Here is a 26,913-nt window from a genome sequence, read left to right on the forward strand (position 1 = left end):
AAGCCAATTGAACCTGACATGCCTATATATAGAACACCCACCCAACAACAATAGAATATACATTTTTCTGAAGTGCACAATGGAATCGTCTCCAAGATAAACCATATGTCAGGCCACAAGTGTTAATGACTTAGTAAACATTAAAATCACAAAGTAGCTTTTCTGATCATAATAGAATGAAACTAGATACCAATAACTGAAGGTAAACTAGAACATTTGCAAATATGTGGAAAATAAACAAATGATGGGTCAAAGAATACAAAGAGACATCAGAAAATACTGAGACAAAAGGAAATACAACATGCCAAAACTTACAAAATGCAGCAAAAGCAATGCTAAGATGCAAATTTTTAGCTGTAAACACATACATTTAAAAATAATTCAATAAGCTAACTTTATTGTCTTAAGGAACTAGAAAACAGACTAAACCCAAGGCTAGGCAGAAGGAAGAAAATAATAAAAGAGATAGATAAAACAGAAAATGGTAAAGTGATAGAAAAAACCCAAAAAATTGGTTCTTTGAAAAGATCAACGAAATTGACAAACCTCTAGCTAGACTAATATGACTTCGCTGGGCATGGTGGCTCATGCCTGTAATCCCAGCACTTTGGGAGGCCAAGGCCGGTAGATCACTTGGGGTCAGGAGTTTGAGACCAGCCTGGACAACCTGGTGAAACCCCATCTCTACTAAAAATACAAAAATTAGCTGGGTGTGGTGGTGGGCACCTGTAATCCTAGCTACTCAGGAGGCTGAGGCAGGAGGATCACTTGAACCTGGGAGACAGAGGTTGCAGTGAGCCGAGATTGTGCCACTGCACTCCAGCCTGGGTGACAGACCGAGACTCCATCTCAACAACAACCACACAAAGACTCGAATTACTAAAATCTGAAATAAAAGTTTGGACATTACATTTGGCAGAAACAATGAGTTAAGAGAGACTATTAGAAACAACTGTATACCACCAAATAGGGCAACCTACATGAAATAGACTCCTGAAAACAGTATACCAAAACTGAATGAGGAAGAAATAGAAATGATTAGACTTATGACAAGTGAAGAGACTGAATCAGTAATCAAAAACCTCCCAATAAGAAAAGTCCTAGACCAGATGGCTTCACTGATGAATTCTACCAAACATTTAAAGAAGTGTTAACACTAATCCTTCTCAATTTCTTCCAAAAAATCAGAGAATCCAGAACACTTCTTAAGTGATCCAGTGAGGCCAGTATTACCCTGACACCAGAGCCAGTTGAAGACATTACAACAAAAGAACATACAGGCCAGGATACAAACTACTGGCAAACTGAATTCACTAGCATAGTAGTGGGAATAGACACCATGACCAAGTGAGATTCATTCCGGGAATGCAAGGATGACTCACCATGCAAAAGTCAACCAACATAACATACTACATTAACAGAATGAACAACAACAAAATAAGCCCACATGATCATCTCAACTGATGCTGGAAAACTTGATGTGACAAAATTCATCCTTTTATTATGAAAGCGATAAACTAGGAGTAGAAGGAAACTATCTCAAATGATAAACAGCATGTATGAATAACCCACAGCTAACACCACACTCGATGAAAAACAGTTTTTCCCCTATGGTTGGGAACAAGGCAAGGATGCCCACTTTCACCACTCTTATCCAACACAATACTGAAAGTCCTAGACAGAGCAATTACACAAGAAAAAAGTATCCACATTGGAAAGGAGGAGTGAAACTGTCTCTGTTTATAGATGATATGATCTTATATGTAGGAAATCCTAAAGATTCCACACCAAAACAAAAACTTAGAGCTCAGGAAATCTGCAGGATATACAACACGAAAATCAGTTGCATTTTTATATACTGACAATGAGCAGTCCAAAAGGAAAATTAAGAATTGCAGTGAGCTGAGATCGTGCCATTGCACTCCAGCCTGGGTGACAGCGAGACAGAAACCCCGAACAGCCAAAACAATCTTGAGAAAGAAGAAATATGTTAGCAGTTGCACATTTTCTGATTTGAAAACTTACTGCTACAATGCAACAGTAACCAAAACATTGTCATACTGATATAGACAGACAGACAGAAGAGAAAGTTGAGAAATAATCCCTCACACATGTGCTAAAATAGGGTGCCAAGACCTTTCAATGGAGAAAGCACCTTCTTTTCAACAAATGATGCTGGGAAAATCGGATGTCCACATGCAAAACAAAGTGGACCCTTACCTACCATTATGTTAAAAAACTAACTCAAAATGGATCAAAAACCTAAATATAAATTAAAACTATAAAACTTTTAGATGAAAACATTTAGGAAAACCTTCATGACCTTGGATTTTGCAGTAGTTTCTTGGATATACCAAAATGAAAGACACAAGATAACAAAACAAAAAACCCATAACAAAAAATAGGACTTCATAAAAGGTAAAATCAGGGCTGGGTATGGTGGCTTATAGTTATAATCCCAGCACTTTGGGTGACTGAGGCATGAGGATGGTTTGAGCCCAGGAGTTCAAGACCAGCCTGGGCAACACAGTGAGACCCAGTCTCCACAGAAAATAATAAAGCCGGGCATGGTGGCACATGCCTGTAGTACCAGCTACCATGTAGCTGAGGCAGGAGAATCATTTGAGCCTAGCAGGTTGAGGCTTCAGTGAGCTGTGACTGCACCATTGCACTCCAGCCTGGGCAAAAGAGTGAGACCCTGTCTCAAAAAAAAAAGTAAAATATTTTGAGCGTCTAAGGACACTATGAAGAGAGTGAAAAGACAACATCACTGGTCATTAGGGAAATCAAAACCACAATGGGAGACCATGCCTGTTAGGACAACTGCTAAAAAATAGAGCAAGTGTTGACAAGGATGTGGAGAAATTGGAACCCATGTAAAATGGTACAGCCACTGTGGAAAACACTTCAAAGTTTCCTCAAAACGTCAAACATGGAACTGCCATATAACCCAGCAGTTCCACACCTGGGCATACACCCAAAAAGACTGTAAAAAGGAACTTGAATTGATATTTGTAGATAATGTTCATAGCAGCATTACTCACAATAGCCAGAAGGTAGAAACAACCCAAGTGTCCATCATCAACAGGTGAATGATAAACAGAACGCAGAATATTCATACAATATTCTGATATGTGCTACAACATGCAAGAACCTTGAAAGCGTTATCCTAAGTGAAATAAGCCAGGCACAACACAACAAATATTGTATGATTCCACTTACAGAAGGTGCTTAGAAGAGGCAAATTCATAGAGACAGAAAGTAGAATGCAGATGAGCTGGCAGGGGGAGAGAGTCATTAACAGGCAGAGCTTCTGTTTATGATGAAAAGGGTCTGGAATTGGATGATGGTGATGGTGGCACAACACTGTAAATGTACATAATGCACTAAATTATATATCAAAAAGTTTAGATGGATAATATTACATGTTGCCACAATTTTTTTTTAAAGGAACAAAAATGAGTGACTCTACGTTAAGAGGAAATAAGGTGCCAGATAAAGATGATCCCACCAGATTCTACCACTTGAGAGCTTTTAGGAAATAAGCCCTATCTTTCAGGGGACTCTCCATATGCAGAGATAAAGGCATTTTACATTAAACATGCTTGCAGCTCTTTCAATTTTATTTACTAAAAAAGATACTTCAGGCTGGCAAGATGGCCGAATAGGAACAGCTCTGGTCTGCAGCTCCCAGAGAGATCGACGCAGAAGGTGGGTGATTTCTGCATTTCCAACTGAGGGACCTGGTTCATCTCACTGGGACTGGCTGGAGAGTGGATGCATCCCACAGAGGGCGAGCTGAAGCAGGGTTGGGGGTTGCCTCCGCTGGGAAGCACAAGACATCAGGGAATTCCCTCCCCCAGCCACAGGAGGCTGTAAGGGACTATGCCCTGAGGAATGGTGCACTCTGGCCCAGATACTGTCCTTTTCCATGGTCTTCACAACCTGCAGACCAGGAGATTCCCTCAGGTGCCTACATCGCCAGGGCCCTGGGTTTCAAGCACAAAACTGGCCGTTTGGGCAGACACTAAGCTAGCTGCAGGAGTTTTTTTTTTTTCCCCCGCACCCCAGTGGTGCTTGGAATGCCAGCGAGATAGAACCGTTTACTCCCCTGGAAAGGGCTGAAGCCAGGGAGCCAAGTGGTCTGGCTCGGCGGGTCCCACCCGCATGGAGTCCAGCAAGCTAAGATCCACTGGCTTCAAATTCTCACTGCCAGCACAGCAGTCTGAAGTTGACCTGGGAGGCTCAAGCTTGGTGGGGGGAGGGGCATCCGCCATTGCTGAGGCTTGAGCAGGTGGTTTTACCCTCACAGTGTAAACAAAGCCTCTGGGAAGTTCGAATTGGGTGGAGCCCACAACAGCCCAGCAAGGCCACTGTGGCCAGACTGGCTCTCTAGATTCTTCCTCTCTGGGCAGGGCATCTCTGGAAAAAAAAAAGGCAGCAGCCCTAGTTAGGGGCTTATAGATAAACTCCCATCTCCCTAGGACAGAGCACCTGGGGGAAGGGGCAGCTGTGGGTGCAGCTTCAGCAGACTTAAATGTCCCTGCCTGACAGCTCTGAAGACAGCAGTGGATCTCCCAGCACAGTGTTTGAGCTCTGCTAAGGGTTGTACTGCCTCCTCAAGTGGGTCCTCGACCCCTGTGTCTCCTGACTGGGAAATACCTCCCAGTAGGGGCCAACAGACACCTCATACAGGAGACCTCTGGCAGAGGCCCCTCTGGGATGAAGCTTCCAGAGGAAGGAACAGGCAGCAATCTTTGCTATTCTGCAGCCTCCACTGGTGATACCCAGGTAAACAGGATCTGGAGTGGACCTCTAGCAAACTGCAGCAGACCTGCAGCTGAGAGGCCTGTTAGAAGGAAAACTAACAGGAATAGCATCAACATCAACAAAAAAGATATCCAGACACAGAAACCCCATCCAAAGGTCACCAACATCAAAGACCAAAGATAGATACATTCACGAAAATGGGGAGAAACCAGTGCAAAAAGGCTGAAAATTGCAAAAACCAGAATGCCTCTTCTCTTCCAAAGGATTACAACTCCGCCAGCAAGGGAACAAAACTGGACGGAGAATGAGTTTGATGAATTGACAGAAGTAGGCTTCAGAAGGTGAGTAATAACAAACTCCTCCGAGCTAAAGGAGCACATTCTAATCCAATGCAAGGAAGCTAAGAACCTTGAAAAAAGGTTAGATGAATTGCTAACTAGAATAACCAGTTGAGAGAAGAACATAAATGACCTGATGGAGCTGAAAAACACAGCACGAGAACTTCGTGAAGCATACACAAGTATCAGTAGCTGAATTGATCAGGCGGAAGAAAGGATATCAGAGACTGAAGATCAACTTAATGAAACAGAGAAGACAAGATTAGAGAAAAAAGAATGAAAAGGAATGAACAAGGCCTCCAAGAAATATGGGACTATGTGAAAAGACCAAACCTACGTTTGATTAGTGTACCTGAAGGTGACAGGGAGAATGGAACCAAGTTGGAAAACACTCCTCAGGATATCATCCAGGAGAACGTCCCCACCCTAGCAAGACAGACCAACATTCAAATTCAGGAAATACAGAGAATGCCACAAAGATACTCCTTGAGAAGAGCAACCCCAAGACACATGATCATCAGATTCACCAAGATTGAAATGAAGGAAAAAACGTTAAGGGCAGCCAGAAAGAAAGGTCGGGTTCCCACAAAGTGAAGCCCATGAGACTAGCAGCGGACCTCTCAGCAGAAAGCCTACAAGCCAGAAGAGAGTGGGGGCCAATATTCAACATTCTCAAAGAAAATAATTTTCAACCCAGAATTTCATATCCAGCCAAACTAAGCTTCATAAGCAAAGGAGAAATAAAATCCTTTACACATAGCAAATGTTGAGACATTCTGTCACCACCAGGCCTGCCTTGCAAGAGCTCCTGAAGGAAGCACTAGACATGGAATGGAACAACCGGTACCAGACACTGCGAAAACATACCAAATTGTAAAGACCATCAATACCATGAAGGAAACTGCATCATAATGACAGTATCAAACTCACACATAACAATATTAACTTTAAATGTAAATGGGCTAAATGCCCCAATTAAAAGACACAGACTGGCAAATTGGATAAAGAGTCAAGACCCATCAGTATGCTGTATTCAGGAGACCCATCTCACATGCAGAGACACACATGGGCTCAAAATAAAGGGGTGGAGGAAGATTTACCAAGCAAATGGAAAGCAAAAAAAAAAAAAAAAAAGAAAAGAAAAGCAGGGTTGCAATCCTAGTCTCTGATAAAACAGACTTTAAACCAATAAAGAAAAAGAGAGACAAAGAAGGTCATTATATAATGGTAAAGGGATCAACACAACAAGAAGACTTAACTATCCTAAATATATATGCACCCAATACAGGAGCACCCAGATTTACAAAGCAAGTTCTTAGAGACCTGCAAAGAGATTTAGATTCTCACACAATAATAGTGGGAGACTTTAACACCCCACTGTCAATGTTAGATCAATGAGACAGAAAATTAACAAGGATATTCAGAACTTGAACTTAGCTCTGGATCAAGCAGACCTAATAGACATCTAAAGAAATCTTCACTTCAAATAATCAGAATATTCATTCTTCTCAGCACCACATTGCACTTATTCTAAAATGGACCACATAATTGGAAGTAAAACACTCCTCAGCAAATGCAAAAGAATGGAAATCATAGCCAACAGTGTCTCAGACCACAGTGCAATCAAATTAGAACTCAGGATTAAGAAACTCACTCAAAACCACAACTACTACATGGAAACTGAACAATCTGCTCCTGAATGACTACTGGGTAAATACTGAAATGAAGGCAGAAATAAAGATGTTACTTGAAACCAATGAGAACAAAGACACAACATACCAGAATCTCTGGGACACATTTAAAAGTGTTTAGAGGGAAATTTATAGTACTAAATGCCCACAAAAGAAATCAGGAAAGAACTAAAATCAACATTCTAACATCACAATCAAGAGAACTACAGAAGCAAGAGCAAACAAATTCAAAAGCTAGCAGAAGACAAATAACTAAGAGCAGAACTGAAGGAGACAGAGACACAAAAAACCCTTCAAATCAGTGAATCCAGGAGCTGTTTTTTTTGAAAAGATCAATAAAATAGGCTACTAGCTAGACTAATACAGAAGAAAAGAAAAAAGAATCAAATAGACACACACAAAAAGAAAATGATAAAGGGGGTATCACCACTGATCCCACAGAAATACAAACTACCATCAGAGAATACTATAAACACCTCTACGCAAATAAACTAGAAAATCTAGAAGAAATGGATAAATTCTTGGACACATACACCCTCCCAAGTCTAAACCAGGAAGAAGTCAAATCCCTGAATAGACCAGTAACAAGTTCTGAAATTAATAGCCTACTAACCAAAAAAAGTCCAGGACCAGACAGATTCACAGCCAATTTCTACCAGAGGTACAAAAAGGAGCTGGTACCATTCCTTCTGAAACTATTCCAAACAATAGAAAAAGAGGGAATCCTCCCCAACTCGTTTTATGAGGCCAGCATCATCCTGATACCAAAACCTGGCAGAGACACAACAAAGACAGACAATTTCAGGCCAGTATGCCTGATGAACATCAATGTGAAAATCCTCAATAAAATACGGGCAAACCGAATCCAGCAGCACATCTAAAGGCTTATCCACCATGATCAAGTAGGCTTCATCCCTGGGATGCAAGGCTGGTTCAACATACGCAAATCAGTAAACGTAATCCATCACATAAACAGAATCAGTGACAAAAACCACATGATTATCTCAATAGATGCCAAAAAGGCCTTAGACAAAATTCAACAGCCCTTCATCCTAAAAACTCTCAATAAACTAGGTACTGATGGAATGTATCTCAAAATAATAAGAGCTATTTATGACAAACCCACAGCCAATATTATACTGAATGGGCAAAAGCTGGAAGCATTCCCTTTGAAAACTGGCACAAGACAAGGATGCCCTCTCTCACCATTCCTAGTCAACATAGTATTGGAAGTTCTGGCAGGGCAATCAGGAAAGAGAAAGAAAGGGTATTCAAATAGGATAAGAGGAAGTCAAACTGTCTCTGTTTGCAGATGACATGACTGTATATTTAGAAAACCCTATTGTCCCAGCCCAAAATCTCCTTAAGCTGAAAAGTAACTTCAGCAATGTCTCATGATACAAAATCAATGTGCAGAAATTATAGGCACTCCTATACACCAATAACAAACAGAGAGCCAAATCATGAGTGAACTCCCATTCACAACGGCTTCAAAGAGAATAAAATACCTAGGAATCCAACTTACAAGGGATGTGAAGGACCTCTTCAAGGAGAACTACAAACCACTGCTCAAGGAAATAAGAGGACACAAATAAATGGAAGAACATTCCATGCTCATGGATAGGAAGAATCAATATTGTGAAAATGGTCATACTGCCCAAAGTAATTTATAGATTCAATGCTGTCTCCATCAAGCTACCATTGACTTTCTTCACAGAATTAGAAAAAACGACTTTAAATTCCATATGGAACCAAAAAAGAGCCTGCATAGCCAAGACAATCCTAAGCAAAAAGAACAAAGCTGGAGGCATCACACTACCTGACTTCAAACTACACTACAAGGCTACAGTAACCAAAACAGCATGGTACTAGTACTAATACAGAGATACAGACCAATGGAACAGAACAGAGGCCTCAGAAATAACACCACACATGTACAGCCATCTGATCTTTGACAAATCTGACACAAACAAGAAATGGGGAAAGGATTCCCTAATTAGTAAATGGTGTTGGAAAAACTGGCTAGCCATATGCAGAAAACTGAAACTAGACCCCTTCCTTACACCTTATACAAAAATTAAAATGAATTAAAGACTTAAACGTAACACCTAAATCCATAAAAACCCTAGAAGGAAACCTGGGCAATACCATTCAGGACATAGGAATGGGCAAAGATTTCATGACTAAAACACCAAAAGCAATGTTAACAAAAGCCAAGATTGACAAATGGGATCCAATTAAAGAGCTTCTGCACAGCAAAAGAAACTATCATCAGAGTGAACAGGCAGCCTACAGAATGGGAGAAAATTTTTTATCCATCTTACAAAGGGCAATTATCCAGAATCTATAAAGAACTTAAACAAATTTACAAGAAAAAAAAACCCCATCAAAAAGTGGGCAAAGGATATGAACAGATGCTTCTCAAAAGAAGACATTTACGCAGCCAACAAACATGAAAAAAACCTCTTCATCACTGGTCATTAGAGAAATGTAAATCAAAACCACAATGAGATACCATCTCACACCCATTAGAATGGTGATAATTAAAGTCAGGAAACAACAGATGCTGGAGAGGATGTGGAGAAATAGGAATGCTTTTACACTGTTGGTGGGAGTGTAAATTAGTTCAACCATTGTAGAAGACAGTGTGGCAATTCCTCAAGGATCTAGAACCAGTAATACCATTTGACCCACAATCTCATTACTGGTTATATACCCAAATGATTATAAATCATTCTAGTATAAAGACACATGCACATGTATGTTTACTGCAGCACTATTCACAATAGCAAAGACTTGGAACCAACCCAAATGCCCATCAGTGATACACTGGATAAAGAAAATATGGCACATATACACCAGGGAATACTATACAGCCATACCAAAGAATGAGTTCATGTCCTTTGCAGGGACATGGATGAAGCTGGAAACCGTCACTCTCAGCAAACTAACACAGGAACAGAAAAGCAAATACCTCATCTTCTCACTCATAAGTGGGAGTTGAACAAAGAGAATACATGGACACAGAGAAGGTAACATCACACACTGGGGCCTGTTGTGGGGAGTGGGGGCCTAGGGGAGGGACAGCATTAGGAGAAATACCTAATGTAGATGACGGGTTGATGGGTGCAGCAAACCACCATGGCACGTGTATACCTATGTAACCACGTTCCGCACATGTACCCCAGAACTTAAGGTATAATTAAAAAAGATACTTCAAAGAAATATAAAAAGCTTTGCATCACTGTAATCAGAACCTTTGCTACTTAAATTCTGTCTATTCCTTGAGAACTCAGCCTTTGTCTAAGAGTGGCAACGTCATCAGAAAGAAAGTCAAACTTTTTAAAAAGTGTTCTTGGTTTGATTGTACAGGTGACCCCCACAACTCAACTCCACCAGCCCATCTAAATAAATTCCCTCTGCAGGTTTTACTATACATTTTTTTAAATGTTATTTTTTGTAGAGACAGGGTCTTATAATGTTTCCCAGGCTGGTTTTGAACTCCTGGACTCAAGCGATTCTCCTGCCTCAGCCTCCCAAAGTGCTGGGATTACATATAGGCAAGAGCCAACACGACCAGTCCCCTCTGCAGTTTTGGAAACTCCCATTTGTAGCCCATTATTCCAGTGTTACCTCTGGTCATAAGACAGTGCCATGGCCCGGATTCCTGCGTCACATCCTGGATAGGCAAAGAGCTGCTTGAGGTCCGACACCTGCCGGACCACGACCACTCCGCTGTCCCCTCCTGTGAGCAGGTACTGCCCATCTCGGCTCAGCTGGATGGCCTGTGAGACAGCAACATTCAGTAGAAATGAGGTTCTCGGAAACTTTCAGCCCCCACCCTGTGTTTGAGTCACTCTCATACCAGCTACTGTGGTTCAGGGAGAAGAGAGAGAGATCCTCAGGAGTTTTTAGAAAATCATGAGTTGTAGAAGATCTGCCATTTTTCAAAAACCAAATGGACAAAGTTTGGCAATGGTTGAGATATTTTTGGCTTTGCTTTTTTAAAGACTAAGTAGCAAACTCTTCCAGTTCTACAAATGCTACTAGAATGGTGGTGTGTGTTGTGGACTGGGACCAGTGCTCTTAACAAGAAGCCCTGGCATCTCTTCATTTGCACTGCGGACATGCCAATAAGCCTGTTAGTCCCAAGACTTGGCAGATGGTGCCGCCTGACCTCACATCCCCTCTAATCCCCTGCTGGGTGCGACTCCGGCCGGAGGGAGGCAGCCAGCAACTTTGGCACCTTCCCTGAGCCTGTTGGATTTTGACAGCCGTTGGGAAGAAGACTTGGTAGAGAGCTACAACTTCCAGGGTGATTAAATCCCAGTTCAGCATTTTCTTGCTCCAGGGCTGACAGTGCTCCAGCCTGTGGTTTAGTCAGCTCTAGGCTGTGCCCCTCTGTCCTTTCCTACTAGCGCTGAACAGACAGTACAGGCTCAGAATTTCCTCTTTAATCCTGTAAAATGGGCATCCACAAATGAAAGCCTGTGGGCCAAATGCAGCCCACTGCCTGTTTTGTATAACTGTTTAACATGTTTCAGTGCTTGAATTTTTCATGACACATGAATATTTATATGAATTCCAAATCTGAACCCCCATAAACAGGTTTTTTTGTTTGTTTGTTTTTGAGGCAGGGTCCTGCTCTGTCACCCAGGCTGGAGTGCAGGGATGTGATCTTGGCTCACTACAAGCTCCACCTCTCAGGTTCAAGTGATTCTCATGCCTTAACCTCCTGAGCAGTTGGGATTACAGGTGCCCACCACAACACCCAGCTAATTTTTGTATTTTTAGTAGAGACGGGGTTTCATCATGTTGGTCAGGCTGGTCTCAAACTCCTGACCTCAAGTGTTCCACCCCCGCCTTGGCCTCCCAAAGTGCTGGGATTACAGGCAAGAACCACCACGCCTGGCCTTCCATAAATAAAGTTTTACTGGAACATCACAACACCCATTTGTTTATGACATCGCAACAGAGAATGTAGAACCCTCAAAGCCTAAAATATTTACTTTCTGTCCATTTATAGAAAAAGTGTGGCAACTCCTAATTATCCCTCCCTACTCCAAAAGCCAATCCTATTACCCCTTCCTCTCCTCCTGCCTGGTACCTCCAAGCCTTGTTTTCTTAGCTTATTAAGATACAAATTTCCTTTCTTTAGTGGATGGCATGGGAGTTTTAAAGCCACTACAAACACCTGTAATCGCATGTCCACCTGGGTGCAGGGGAATACAGATTGTGCTGGCAAGCCAGAAAGAAAAATACCTAATTTCTGATACATTCGCACTGTTCTACATTCAGTTCTAGTATAGCTGCCTTAAGTCTTCACTCTTTGACATATTTTTTAAAAAATCATAGAAAGGTAAAGACTTTCTTAGCCATTTAATTCACATTCACCCAAATGCCAACTTTCAGTAGTCTCTTAAATACAGCTTATTCTCAAGAACACAAAAACACATCTAGGAAATAAAAACCCATGTGTGGAAGACAGTTGCATATTCTCTAAGTCTCGTTAACTAAACACAGATACTAAGATATTTTCAAGATAAGCAAAAATCAATATCCTTTTCCCCCATTCATTTCACAAATGGCAATCTCTAGGGCTGTCTGGGAACTGCAGTGAAGCTAGGACAAACAACTATTTGCTACACATAAAATTCAGCTGATGAAAATCCATTAACCTTATGGTTGTGGTTCACTTGAATTTTATACTTAAGCTTTTTACTGGATAAGTGTTACACTGAAACAAATTAAAACCATTAATCTTTAATTCTTTGTTCTAGTAAAGAATCTCTAATCCTGCTTCCATCTGAAATTAACTAAAACCTGGGCTTTAGGGACTATACAGTCATCAGCATTCAAAACATTTTAATGAACCAGATGCCTCCCAAGGTGAAAAAAGATTTCGCTGCCCTCTTTCATGAGAGGCCAAATTCCTCTTGGCAGCAAGAGCCAGGGTAGTATTTAGCAAGCAGCACCTGATCTTCCACTCAAATACTGACAGGCCGCCTCTGCATCCAGGTTCGGGTGTTACTAGAGGGAAACCTCTGGAAACGTGCCCAGAGACACGTTAATCTCATCCCCTGAAATCCTGAGTGCTGTGGACAGCAGGGGTTTTAAGGAGGTAGTCGCAGGCCACAGCAGTCTGCTGGGGATGACCGCATCCTAAAACACAGCCTCAGGAAGGGAAAACAAATGTGTTCCCCTGGGTGAGTGGTGGTTCTCCCTTGTTTAGGATAAAATAACTTTGCTGCTCTGTACAGGCTGCCTCCTTAAATATCAGCTATTCATAAAGACATCTCAACACTGTCTAGTTGATGGACTATGATATGCTGCTAACCAAAATGCCACAGAGCAATCTGGCATCTAAAATAAAAATAGGTGGGAAGCCTTGATTAGTGCAGAGCTTCCCCAGGCTTCCTGCCTGCACGGTTCTTGGTATTTCACAGAAACTTAATTTCTGGTCTGAGCTGATGACTAATTTGTTTCCATGGTGCCCATTCCTTATATGGGCTCAGATTGAGGGTGGAGCTGGAGATTCTGCTCTCTAGTGCCTTGGATTCCCAGCCTGTGGCTGCCTTCCTTGCCTCCCGAGTAGTGAGCGGTGAAAGTATCAGTCTCTGGAGCTGCGGGCAGGTACTGCTCATTTTAGGCAAGCTCGCTTTAGTCACACAGCTGCCACTTGCAAGCTAGCATGATAAAGTGCAGGAGTGCTGGGAAAAAGGCAATGGATTGTTTAAGCCTAAACTCCAGCGGGAAGTATTATGGAGGGAAACAGCGATGGCTACAGGGCAGAGAGGAGAAGCATGTGTGCACGAATGGTCTGCAGAAAGCCTCCCACTGCTGCCTCAAGGAACTTCCCAGAGCCCCTGGTACTAACTGAAATGCCACAGAAATTGCTTCAGTCAGCTGGGGACTTCAAATTATTTTACAGATTTATTAGCGTAGCTGACAATATAATCGCAACTCAAAGTGACAGATTATCCACATTATTATTGTAAAGAAAAGAGGAAAAGAAAATCCTCTGATGTGTAGTTGGTTTAAATGCAGCATTATGGGAAGGTAGGGAAAAATAAAAGCGAGTTCGAGTGTGTGTGTGTGTGTGTGCCTCGTGGTGGAGGCCGGCAGAGTGCAATGGAGAGACCACAGGGAATTGTGGAGACACAAGAAGGAAGCCATCCACTGAATCAAGAAATGAATCCCAGGAGACACAGCAGTGAGGGGCCTTCATTTCCTCATGTAATCTGTATGTAGGAGCTTTGTTCCCTGACACCAGTATTTACTTAGGAGAAGGGGGTGATCAGACCAGATCTGGGAAAGTGGGAGAATTTATGTCATTTAAGCTGCCTAGGTCAGGAATAGCAATGAGTGAAATATCCAGAGCTAGCCCAAAGCCAGGGTAGAGGCCCCTGTGATCCTACTCCTGCCTCCAACATGTCCTGGGTCCCCTCATTGTATACAGCTCACGTGCCCCGCCAGCCTGATTCTGGAAAATGAAGACCACCCCAGCTTTATTTTACTTTAACCTTCACCAAGGAGTTTGGAGGTAAGAAACAAAGGACCTTGACAAACTAGCCTCTGAAAAGAACAGTTCTTACTCTTTTTCTCAATGTCTAATACTTGTGGAGTCCTATACTGGAGAGGAAGCAAGAGCCCGTAAGGTCCACTGGTGGTGCCATTTCTGGTAGACCCAATGGGAAAAAATGCCTGCCTAATTCATAATTTGAAGCCCAACTTCCTTAACATGTTTTGGACTTACTCATGAAGAAGTCATATCTGAAATTAATAATCCTAAATAGTCATAATCCCTACTGGTCCCACCACCAAGCTATTCAGATGTAAAGAGACTCCAGTTTTAAGTGTCATCTAATGTACTATTTCAGCTTTCATACTCAGAAAACAATGTGCAGTGTGTTTTCTAGAAAAAAAAAAAAAATGAGCAGTGCCACTGAAAGCTACCCAGGATGGCTTCAGAAGCCCCTAAGGAAACCTCTTCTATTGAAGGACCAGCCTCAGCTGTGCCGCATGTATGTGTACTTGGTTTAAATGCAGCCAGCATTATGGGAAGGTAGGGAAAAATAAAAGCGAGTGTGAGTGTGTCTGTGTGCCTGCCTCATGGTGGAGGCCAGCAGCTGGCCTCATCCACAGCTGGCACTGCTGTGGTGTGCGAAGTGTGTGAGCCTTGTCTGAGTGCTACCTAAAGATTTTTTGTTGGTGTGGAAAAGAGACCCTCGGCAACCCAAAAATAGAGGTTTCTTTCACGAACCCTTTCCCTCCCCACTTGACACGAGTTGAGGTAAAAGTCGTGAATGCTGAAGAGTCCCCAGGACACTCACTCTTATGTTATCTTCTGTTTCCATCGTGGCCTGGAGTTTTCCATTCACACTGAATGTACAGAAGAGGCCGTTTTCATAGAATATGACACAGTGACCCTCTCTTGAAGCCTGAATGAGTTTTGGTTTCAGGCAGTTTTCAGGACCCTCCAAGGTCCTCAACAAGTCTCCATTCATGGAATGTATGAGACATGGTCCTTCTGAGAAACAAAAGGCAAAATTATTTAATGAAAACAGACAAATACAATCTGAATCTTGAGCACAGATCAAACAGGATTCTAGAACCACACTATAGATGTAGAAAGCCTTTGAAAAACTTCCATCTTACGTGTAAGTTATTTTGCAAAATCTCTTCATGTTTGCCAGATCTCACCTTCCACTCAGGAGAGAAGCCAAATCATGTAAGTCCAAGTTCACTTTCCTCAAGAGACAGGAAGTTAGTCTCTGAAATTCATTATGCTAAGTGGCAATACAAACTGGAGGAACTGGGAAACAGGATAAGCTTCAAATTCTAACACAGCTTCAAGGAGGCTGGGATGCAAACAAGGGCTGTGGGCAGCCACACTAAGACCTCTCCTTGCAGGATACCTTGCAGGAGCCCTGACAGCCACCGTACCATGGGCCTGTGCAGGGACAGCCAGTTCAAGCAGCCTCTGAGGGCCTTAGCCTTCTCTACAACTGCTCACTACTTTTTTACACTGAAGGGGGGTCCCTGGTAGTTCTTCTCAACCTCCAAAAAATTCACACAGGAACCCTTCAGCCACTCTCCTTGGCAACTGAGTATGTCCACCTCCCTGCTGCCTCCACAGCAGCAGCAGCATCCACCACTCCCAACACCTGGGCGGACCACCAGGCCAAGGTGACAGAGGAGGACAGGCAGCTGCTGGGAGCCCACACACAGCCAAGCCTTTTGTTTCTATTGAGTATCTGCTACATGCAAAGCAAAGAAGGAATAAGGAACAAAGATTGCTTGTGTGATGAGCAAGTTCCAAGAGATAGTCAGATAACAGGGGTCACTGGGGTATGTGCCCTGCTACTCTTCTGGCTAAATTACTCATGACCACATGGAATTGTTGCCTTTTCCCCGCAATGACTACTGAAAGCTTGCCCTTTTAAAAATAAGGCTTTTAGCTCTTTCTTGACCACTCAGGTAGTTTATAAATTTTTAAAATATCCACAGGCAGTCTTTGCTTTACACAGTTCCAGCATGCATGAATTTCAGTTATCACTCCTTAAATAACACCAGCCCTCCAATAACATAGTTCAAATTTAGGTTGTCACAGTAATTGCATAAAGTATGCACTTTTGTGGCTAGCTCTTCAGTCCACAAATCACTATATAAATAACAGATGTGCATCATCATCATCAGTGACCAATCACATCACTCCTTTCAAAATATGTCAATGACTGCTCACTGCATATCTGTTATTCAGGTCACACACAGACAGCAAACTGTGCAGCTGTGTTGCTTTTTGTCTCCCAGTGATAAAGTCATATAATATTTCACAAAAATGGATAATCAAAAAAGGGTATTGGCCAACAAAGATGAAACTGCAGTAAAGAATGGAAAATGATAAAGCTGAAGGCACAATTTGAATTGAATATAAATGGGGTTATAGAAGAAAGAGCTGCTTGTGGGATGCTGACCCTGCTGAGACACTGTAGATATGCAGCCAGGAAGGGAATGAAGGAACTTATCAGTGTAAGTTAGGGAAGAAGGTGTAACAAAGATGTCCCAGAATTGAAACCAGCAAAAGCGTCACATTAAAGGAATTCTAGGGAATATTTCATGACATTGAAAGCACAAAAGATGAAATGTTAGACGGTGATCCCAACTTAGAGTATGACAGCTCCCCAAGGCATAGAAAAGATGCTAGCTCCTTAACATGTATATAACAAGTATATTACATGTATATAACAAGTTCAAACTACTCTTGATACGTTTTTCATAAGTAATTATCAATGTATCAAATGTTTTAAATTACAATGTATTAAGTACATGTGAGTTTTACTACCTTTTTCATGTTATATGTATAAATGAGTATAAGTTTTTAATGTTTTGACAAAATTATTATTAGAGACAGGGTTTTGCTCTGTCACCCAGGCTGGAGTGCAGTGGCATGATCATGGCTCACTACAGCCTTCACCTCCTGCAATCCTCCCACCTCACCTTCCCAAGCAGCTGAGACTACAGGTATGTACCACCATGCCCAGCTAATTCTTAATTTTTTTGTAGAGGTGGGGGTCTCACTATGTTGCCAGACTGGTCTCAAACTCCTGGCCTCAAATGATGTTCCCACCTTATCCTCCCAAAATGTTGGGATTCAGGCATGAACTACCGTGCCCAGCCTGACAAAAATTTTTAAAGACGATGGAACAATTGTAAAATTGACCAATGATTATTCAGATCACTTCGGTTGGTTTCAGTTTGCATGCTCGCTTTTACAGTTCCATACTACTGTGCAAAGAACAGATGACCTGTAATATAATAGGTTCATTTTACGACTCCTGTTGGCTCAGGATGTATGAAATTATTGAGTATAAGGGAAAAATCCAGTGGTTATAGAATTCTTGCTATCATTATTACTATTTCAATGTTTTGACCAAATTTATAAACACAATCCTTTAAATATTTAAAACACCTTGTTAGCCAGACTATTATACTTTAGGACACAGGTAAGGTGATCCACATACTCTGTTTCCCCACCAGATAAACCTGAAAGACGTGAGATATAGTACTTCGTTCTGTGTTCAGACCTCAGCTCAGAGCAGAGACAGAGAGATGGATAGACTATTACGACGGGATAAGCAACGAATTGGAAACAGCTCCGTTCCTAGTCAGATCCTGATTTGCTGCGTGTGCTTTTAGCTTGCTTATTATCTTGGGCCTAAATATATGATGCTGTTTCCAGCACAAACCTCCAGGCAAACCAGCTTAAGTATCTTTCTACTCCACTCTCAATGCCATTGTGGCCCCTGCCTCATTAAAACAGACAGGGTCAGGGGCTTCCGCTCAGATGTAAGATGGAACCCGGCCCAGTAACAGCGCAGAAGAATAAACAAATATACAAAGATGTTCCTTGTTCCTGCTTCATGGGAATATGAATATTAACAGGATATGTTTGTAAACACATCTTAAACTCTTTAGAGCAGTGCTGTGAAACAGAACTTTCTACAGTGATGGAAATGATCTGTATCTGTGCTGTCCAATGTGGTGGCCACTAGCCATATGTGAGTACTGAGCCCCTGAAGTGTGGCTAGTGCCACCAAGAAACCTACATTTTAATTTTATTGAACTTTAAATAATTTAAATAGTTCCATATGACTAATGGCTAGCATAACAGACAGAAGCTTTAGAAAAAAGGTACCAAATTAATCTTTGGTAATTTGTTTCTAGAAGACAGCACGAAATGCATCCATTTTGTGAAGGTACCACAGGTTTACCTTGTGAACCACTCAACACCAGGCCTAGCTCAGCACAGACCGCAGCACATGTGACCTCATAGTCATGGCCTGTCAAAATGGCCCGAGGAGCAGCAGTCTCACCTTTAGGAAAAAACAGATAAAAAGAACAAATCAATTCAAGTTCATGCAGATTAAATAATCAACAACTTGCTCCTAATTCCCATCATGCCTATTTAATTTATAGTTTGGGAATTTGTCCAGCAATCCTACTTTAGGACTCGATCCAAGTTATATACTATAGTTTGATTATGAGGACCACATCCTGCTAAAATGTCAAGTAACCTTTATGTGATTATCAAGCAACAATGGTTAAAAACTCAGGGTTAAATACAACAAAATCTGCATTCCAAAATGCCTCATAAAAAATTAGCCCCTCAATTAGATGTTTTATGGTCAGATGACTATAAAATTAGGAACTTTGGCTCAATTTACATTTCAAAGAAAGGCCTTGCCCCTCCCTCTTCCCTCCTTATCCTCTGTGGACCGCTGAAACCCATCATAATGAAGATAGTCTGAACTAGACTTCCGCTACCTCCACAGGAATTCTGCAGCCCCTCTCTTAAATACCTATTCTCTCTACTAAGCTTATATATTTTTCTGATGTATGAATTTCATGGGTATATTTCTCTGTAGTTCATTCAAAGAACCAAAAATAATAATAATTTAAAAACCTAAAAAAACCAAACCCTTACAGATAAGTCTACAGATAGTGACTGAAAATGAGGGGCGGTGGGTGGAGAAGGGGGGACAGAGGAGGAGTATCCAAAAAACGGCAGATGTTGCCAAATACTTTCACAAGTAGCGAGAACAAGTCATACTGTATGTCTGTCCCAGACTAAAAAGAAAAAGTACGGTTGGCTGGTTGGTTGGTTGGTTGGCTGGTTAATAAGGAACCCACCATGACTAAATAAAACGGTAATGGCCTTGATTTGTTGATTGGTTCATGTCAAGCCACAAGTATAAACCGGATTCCATGTCTAGCCTGAAGAATATGATTTGAAAACTAAAGGAATCCTCTACTTTTATAGTCTCTAAAGGTAAAGACACAAAAAGTCTTTCCAAGTGGAGAGCAGGATTCTATTAGCATTCTTGATTTCTTGATTTGGATTTGTTTTATAGTATGCTTGATAACTAACACTGTGTAATCCAGAAGAGACAAATGTGCCCACGGAGTAGGTGGCTACCAGCAGCTGTGGAACTCTGTGGACGAGAATTGCTTGTGTCTTAACCCCAGACAGCTGACTATCCTTGGAGCAGTCAGCCACTCAGAGGAAAGACGTCCAGCAGCTCAGAAGAAACCCACTGAAAACCTACTGTACTTGGAATGCTGCCGTCAAAAAACTAACCTGGCTTCCAAAGTGGGGGTTCTTCCAGTAGGTCACTGGATTATTTGAAATTTTATGCAAAATGTATCTACATGCCTGTTTTTCTAGGTAACAGGGGAGGAAAACAAGTTTTACTGAATGGACAGAGGTCCATGACCAAGAAAAGGTGAGAGGCTTCTACCCTGAAGAGAGGTCTACTCTCCGCTTGTAGCCCCACCTCACCTGGAGCCAGCAGTCACTTCAGGTCTAGCCTTCCACACGACAGTTCCAATGCATGTACTAGAGTACATAATACAGGGCCATGTCCCTGCAGTGTCCTTCAAGGCTTTGGTGACTGTAGGTAATTCTGAGTGGGACTTAAGTTGAAGGGATGTCACACAGAACTCTGCACCACACTGGCAGTGCTATGTGCAGCCAGCCGCTGGACCTGGCCTACAGACTTAGTGATAAAGGGAGACCGAAAGTGACATACAAAGAGGCAAGGGGATAGGCAGAACAAGGGGCTTCGTTTCATTTGATTCCAAGTTTTAAAACTTCTCTGGGAGGCAAACCTACCTTAATTAGAAAGTTTTCTTAACATTTCCCAAGCCACAAAGAATTTGTCACAAGAGCAATTTTGTTTCTTACAAAGTCCAGAAATTTGGGAAAATTTTAAAGAAATAAAGCAAATAATGTAAGTCAATCTGAACTACTTAAGCTTCTGTTAGGATCCACAAATTTTAGGAATAAGTATACTGTTTTAAAAAATTATTGGCCAGGTGCAGTGGCTCATGCCTGTAATCCCAGCACTTTGGGAGGCCAAGGCGGGCAGATCACCTGAGATTAGGAGTTTGAGACCAGTCTGGCCAACATGGTGAAACCTGCCTCTACTAAAAATACAAAAAATTAGTTTGGTGTGGTGGTGTGTGCCTCTAATCCTAGTTACTCGGGAGGCTGAGGTAGGAGAATCGCTTGAATCTGGGTAGAGGTTGCAGTGAGCCGAGATTGTGCCACTGCACTCCAGCCTGGGTGACAGAGCAAGACTCCATCTCAAAAAAATAATAAAATAAGAAGTTATCAGTACTTTAGCCCTGATTCTTGATTTCCCTTTTCCCCAGAAGGCTGTACATTCCACAAAAATACCATACAATGTTGTTTCTGAAATTACTGTCTAATTAGATCCATTGGCAACTTTTTTTTTTTTTTTTTAACCAGCAATTAAAATCATTAAGATCTAAGGGAATATATTTTTGGTGTAATTGTTGGTTTTTTGTTGTTGTTTTTATAAGTTACCATTTCATGGATGGTGAAATTTGTGTTTTAACTTGAATTGTCTTGGAATTCCTCAGTTGAAAAGTGAAGGTTTGAAGGAAAACTGATGTCAAATGAAGGCATTCTAAGTATAAGACAAAGTAAACAAAGGACAGATAGATAATGGTGGTCCCAGAGGACAATGTCACTTAAGCACATCAGTGCTAACTTATTGTTTTCTCAGAAGCATGGTGGAAGAAGGGAGAGGATTGCTGTCAATTTTCTTTCTTTCTTTAATGTAAAAGAGTTGAAATACTGAGAGTTTTCTGTGACTATAAAGTTAAGAGTTTAGGAAGTCTCGTGATTAACCCCAGAAGGTGGGTTAAGATGCAAGCATTATTTTTTTTTTGTAAACTCATAAGATTTTTATCATCATGCTTTGCTTACAAAATACTAGTTTCCAATAATCCAAACTTTATTAAATCATTTTTCACTCCACAAATCAGAACACACACACATGCAGAGTAATTTCAAAACTGAAAAAGAATTTCTTCTTTCCCTAGGGCCTGATCTCTAAATAAGGAACTGTTCAGTGCTAGGACTTTGGCTTCAAAGTTTGGCAAAATGTTTGCTAATCCCGGAAGCAGGTTAGACAGTTCAGGAAATACAAAAAAAAAAAAAAAAAAAAAAAAGAGAGAGAGAGAGAAAGAAAACCAAATTAAAAGCATAAGGGTAGACTTATGATCATTAGGTTCTCAGGTAACTGGTTTCACAGTCACTGGATTTCCAGTAAAAAAGACAGTGCTACTTAACTTTCCTCACCTATAGGAAATGTACATTACTGTCCTCTATAAACCCACATACAACAATATAAGGAGAGATATCATGTCATTCCTCTAAGAAAAGCTGTTTCCAATCTTCTTTAAAGATTGTATTCCCTTTATTATCTGCTGTACAGATTGAGCATTCTTTACATTTTCTACTTATCAAAAAGCACATTCAAAATAAATACCTACTATTTGATTTTTATAAGTTTTATAATAAAGAGCTTGAAATAGTTACACTTCAGTATAGCAAATATATGATATGGGATTTAAATCAAACAGGTCAAAACTGTTTAAGTTCAATGGACATTTTGGGAACCACTTGTAATGAAATTACTGAGGGTAGTGGAGATAATCGGAGGCAGAGCAGAGGCTTCACATGTGGCTCACAGAATCTTTTTATGTCTCTGTAGTTACACTGTATACATCATCCTGGATCACAGCAGAGCCCAAGTGACAACATCCCACAGAAAGGAAAGGCAAAATCCCTCCATATCTATGTACATTTCTGTTTGGAAAGCCTAGAAACAAAATCTTGGAACCATATAACTCATTCTCAGTGCAGTATTCTCAGAAATCTGCCCCTCCCAACTACTTGTCAGTCCACGTAGATTTTAATACCCAGCAAGAAATAATCAGCTCAAACAAGATGATTCTGGCCATATATTACTTTTCAAAGATGCCAAAGCTATCAATAATCTCTCATTGCAGTCTCTAAACCGAATGAAGAGCAAAAAAAAAAAAAAAAAAAAAAGTCTTCTCAAAAACATCAAGTTAATTCTTTTGATAAAAATTTGCAATAGTTAAGGGATATAAAAAGTCTTTACCTTTGCTTTCTGAGATAGTAGGATCTACCAAAGGCTAGACCATAAAGCAGAACAGATTCCCTTAAGAACCTTTTAAAGTCTTACTGCTTGAAAAATTGTCATGGCCTTCAATAATGCTGAGAGAAAAATTTATCTTGCTGCTAGTTTAAGGGACTACACTTCAAACTCTTCTTAAAGAAAAATAAAAAGAGAAAGAGGACAGACTTCTAGGACTGCTTTGAAAAGCTTGAGCAATTACTTCAAAGGAAAGGGTGTCTTTGTCCGGAGAGCAGGTTTATGACTACTGATGCAAATCCTAACCAAAGGCTGAAAAGGATACTGAGTGCATCTTTATGGTTGGCCTTAAAGGAAGATGAACAAGTCAAATGAGATTAAAGACAGCCCAAATTCTGCTGCAAATACCAGGGCACATCAGGTTTTACAGAGGCACTTCTCTCAGTACATAATACTAGATATCAATACCAACTTACAGAGACAATTATAACAACCTAACTTGCATTCAAGCAACACAAGATCTCTATAATGACCACTTAGCATTTATACTGGACTTACGTTTTAAAACATTAGGTGAAATATTTTAACACCACTAGACAGAATAGCAAATGCTTTTATTAGTTGTGTTTCTCTGGTGCCCTCACAACATTAAGTATATTTATCAAACAGACTGCGAACCACTTAAAATTACACCTGAAAGAAGAGAAGAGGAAAGAGGAATTTCTCTAGTATCTTGCTTATAAATATTCAGTGAGAAGAATATTTCATAAGGTCTATATCCATTAGGGAAAAGAGGTGACAATCCAGGTAAAAATAGATCCGACATGTATTTCTGGCAAACTTGTAGTTACTTTTTAAAAAGTGAATAAAGTTCTTGGTGTTTTGGCATCATCTCCTTACTCTTATGAAAATTAGATCACTTTGAAATGCAGTATAAAGTTTTCACTTGTAGGTTAAATACGTTGTTGTTAGCACAGTGAATTCTCTTCATTCCATTTTCTCAATACCATCTATTATGAATGAAGCGGGATTAAACATTTTCCTATTCTTAGTTTTATAAAACTAAAATTATTTCTTCCAATTAATACTTAGTTTAGATGACTCCTGGCTGGGCCAGAAAATAACATATCCCATTTGTTCATCCATTCATTCCTTCACTCCTTCATTCACTTAATAATATTTATTGAGTTTGTATTCTTAATATGTGTGAGGTACTATGGAAATAAGGAAAGGAGTAAAACATGGCCTTTTATTTAAAAATAACTTGATTTTAAAGGATCATTGGATCTGGTTTTGTCAACTACTATAAACCTGCAAATTATAATTATAAATATCTATGCTTGTAAAGGTCAACATAATAGTACTGAAGTCCATACCACTTGTAACTAATTTTGAATGCAAAATCAATATTTAACAATAATTAACATGCTTAAAGACCACCAATATAATTTTCCTCATTAGTAAAAATGTATCACCTGAACTTTTATAGAGGAAAATCAAAATATAAAACCTGGCTTTATTTAAAAAAAGGAATAATTTCAATAGAAAACAAATTAAGAAATAAAATATATTTATTTAAAAAGCCCAAATACATAATGAACTTATTAGGCATATATATTATAGATAAAAAACAAAAATATATTGTACAATATATGTCGGTCATTTCCTAAAGACAGATACCTCTATTTTACATGTGCCTTTTGTACCATTTAGTTACAATTGATTACTACAAAACATTCATGTGAAAACGGAATACTAAGCTTTCTCATGTGGCTCACCATAATGGTAAATCAAGAAAGGAAATGGCTTTGCTAAAGCGGAAGTGAGGTTAAATATTTTTAAAACCTTTTCTATTAACTTCCTAGTTTTACAATGGAAATTATACTGCATTTTAATTATGCTTAGAAAAACGACTTGAAATTTGTTCTATACATTTCATCTTCACCAAACTTTTCCCTTCCCCTATTCATCATGGTCTCTTTGGTGAAAAATCATAATTTGACTAGACATATAGACTACAGATGACAAGCCATAGCTGCATTTAGAGTACAACCACCATCAGACGGGAAATTTTAGTAGCATCTTCTTGTAAATAATATTAGAAGTATTAATGCAAGACAAGATAATGTTGGTACAAAGAAAACGGTAAGTCCTTGGTATGTAACATTTCTCCTCCTCTCTCTCTGATACATAATAAATGACTGTAACATGGGAATCACCCTCTGAGTCCATGGTTGACCCTTGAACGACATAGGTTTGAATGATATGAGTCCACTCATATGTAGATTTTCTTCTGCCTCTGCCATTTGAGACAGCAAGACCAGCTCTCTGCTTCCTCAGTCTACTCAGTGTGAAAGACAACCAGGATGAAGACCTTTATGATGATCTACTTCTACTTCATGAATAGTAAATATATTTTCTCCTTGTGATTTTCTTAATAACATTTTCTTTTCTCTAGTTTATTATAAGAACACAGTATATTATACATATAACATACAAAATATGTGTTAACCAACTTTATGTTATCAGTAAGGCTTCCAAGTCAACAGTAAGCTATCAGTAGTTAAGTTTCTGGGGAGTCAAAAGTTATACGCATGTTTCTGACTGTGTGGAGTGTTGGCACCCCTGACTCCTGTGTTGTTCAAAAGTCAACTGTACATTAGAAAATGGGTTTATATGAGTGTGTACCTACAATTATATACTTAAAGTATACCCCTTAAATGTGTATTTGAAAAATACAAAATCCTACCATGACATGTATTGTCATAAGAACTCAGTATAATGCAGTTGTCTTTTTATGTCTCTTGCAAATACTAAGAATGCTTTAGTGATAGGATTGCATCAAATTCTCTATAGCTGATATTCTAATTAAGTGTATAGTTTAGATAACTCTGACCTAGACTGCCTGAGTTTAAATATAGGCTCCAGCACTTGCTAGCTATGTGAGCTCCCTTGGGCAAGTTTCCATAATTCTAGCAAGAAGATCCGAAAAGCGTCAAGGCCCAGGGCAGAAAGTAAAGGCATATTTATAATTTCTCCATGCCTCATCTATAAGTCAAGGATAATAACAGTAGATACCACACAGCGCTACTGTGAAGATTAATGAATTAATGTGTAAAGCGCTCAGGATGGTGCCTGGCATGTAGTGAGCACCCATTAGTATCATCTGTAAGTAGTAGTAGCAGCACGCCAGGCATGGTCGCTCATGCCTGTAATCCCAGCACTTTGGGAGGCCAAGGCAGGTGGATCACGAGGTCAGGAGATCGAGACCATCCTGGCCAACATGGTGAAACCCCGTCTCTATAAAAATACAAAAAAATCAGCTGGGCGTGGTGGCGCCCGCATGTAGTCCCAACTATTCGGGAGGCTGAGGCAGGAGAATCACTTGAACCTGAGAGGCGGAGGTTGCAGTGAGCCAAGATCCCACCACCGCACTCCAGCCTGGTGACAGAGCAAGACTCTGTCTCTTTAAAAAAAAAAAAAAAAAAAAAAGTAGTAGTAGTAGCAACAGAATGATCCCTTTTTTCACTCTCTGTTATAAATACTCCTTTCATTGAAAGTATAATATCTGATTCTGTGCTGCATAAAAGCTAATTAGAGATGGTTCTCTCCATGATCATTCATATAAATTCTAATACAACTACTAATATCTGGCAGCCTAGAGGCTAAGAGTGGGGAGTTAAGGTACAGTACAGTAATTAGGTGCATTCCCCAAAATTAAAATATCTTTTTCTTTTTTTTTTTTTTTTTTCCAGACAGGCTCTCACTCTGTTGCTCAGGCTGGAGTGCAATGGTGCAACCACAGATCGCTGCAGCCTAGACCTCCCTGGGCTGAGGTGATCCTCCCACTTCAGCCTCCCGAGTAGCTGGGACTACAGGCACCACACCCAGCTAATTTTTTTTACTTCTTGTAGAGACAGCATCTCCCTATGTTGCCCATGCTGGTTTTGAACTCTTGGGCTCAAACAATACTCTTGTCTTGGCCTCCCAAAATGCTAGGATTACAGGCATGAGCCACTGTGCACGGCCTAAAGTATCTTTATTGTCTCTGATTATCAAGGTATTACATGCTCATTATAAAACATTCAGATACTTTAGTAAATTATAATGAAGAAAATG

At 40.4% G+C, this 26,913-nt stretch overlaps 1 protein-coding gene across 4 annotated transcripts in view; it reads right to left on the minus strand.

Moving 5' to 3' along the window:
• The window catches only part of LRBA (LPS responsive beige-like anchor protein), a 764,757-nt gene that overhangs the window by 2,469 nt on the left and 735,375 nt on the right, over positions 1-26,913 (minus strand). For all 4 annotated transcript variants that reach the window (XM_007999974.3, XM_007999973.3, XM_007999976.3 and 1 more), the window contains 3 exons: positions 18,574-18,675; positions 15,133-15,329; positions 10,433-10,584 (listed from right to left, as the gene is read on the minus strand). In XM_007999974.3, coding sequence (XP_007998165.2) covers positions 10,433-10,584; positions 15,133-15,329; positions 18,574-18,675 — 451 coding nt within the window. The remainder of the gene's footprint in view (positions 1-10,432; positions 10,585-15,132; positions 15,330-18,573; positions 18,676-26,913) is intronic.

This window comes from Chlorocebus sabaeus, chromosome 7 (genome assembly GCF_047675955.1).
Source record: "Chlorocebus sabaeus isolate Y175 chromosome 7, mChlSab1.0.hap1, whole genome shotgun sequence".
NCBI lineage: Eukaryota > Metazoa > Chordata > Mammalia > Primates > Cercopithecidae > Chlorocebus > Chlorocebus sabaeus.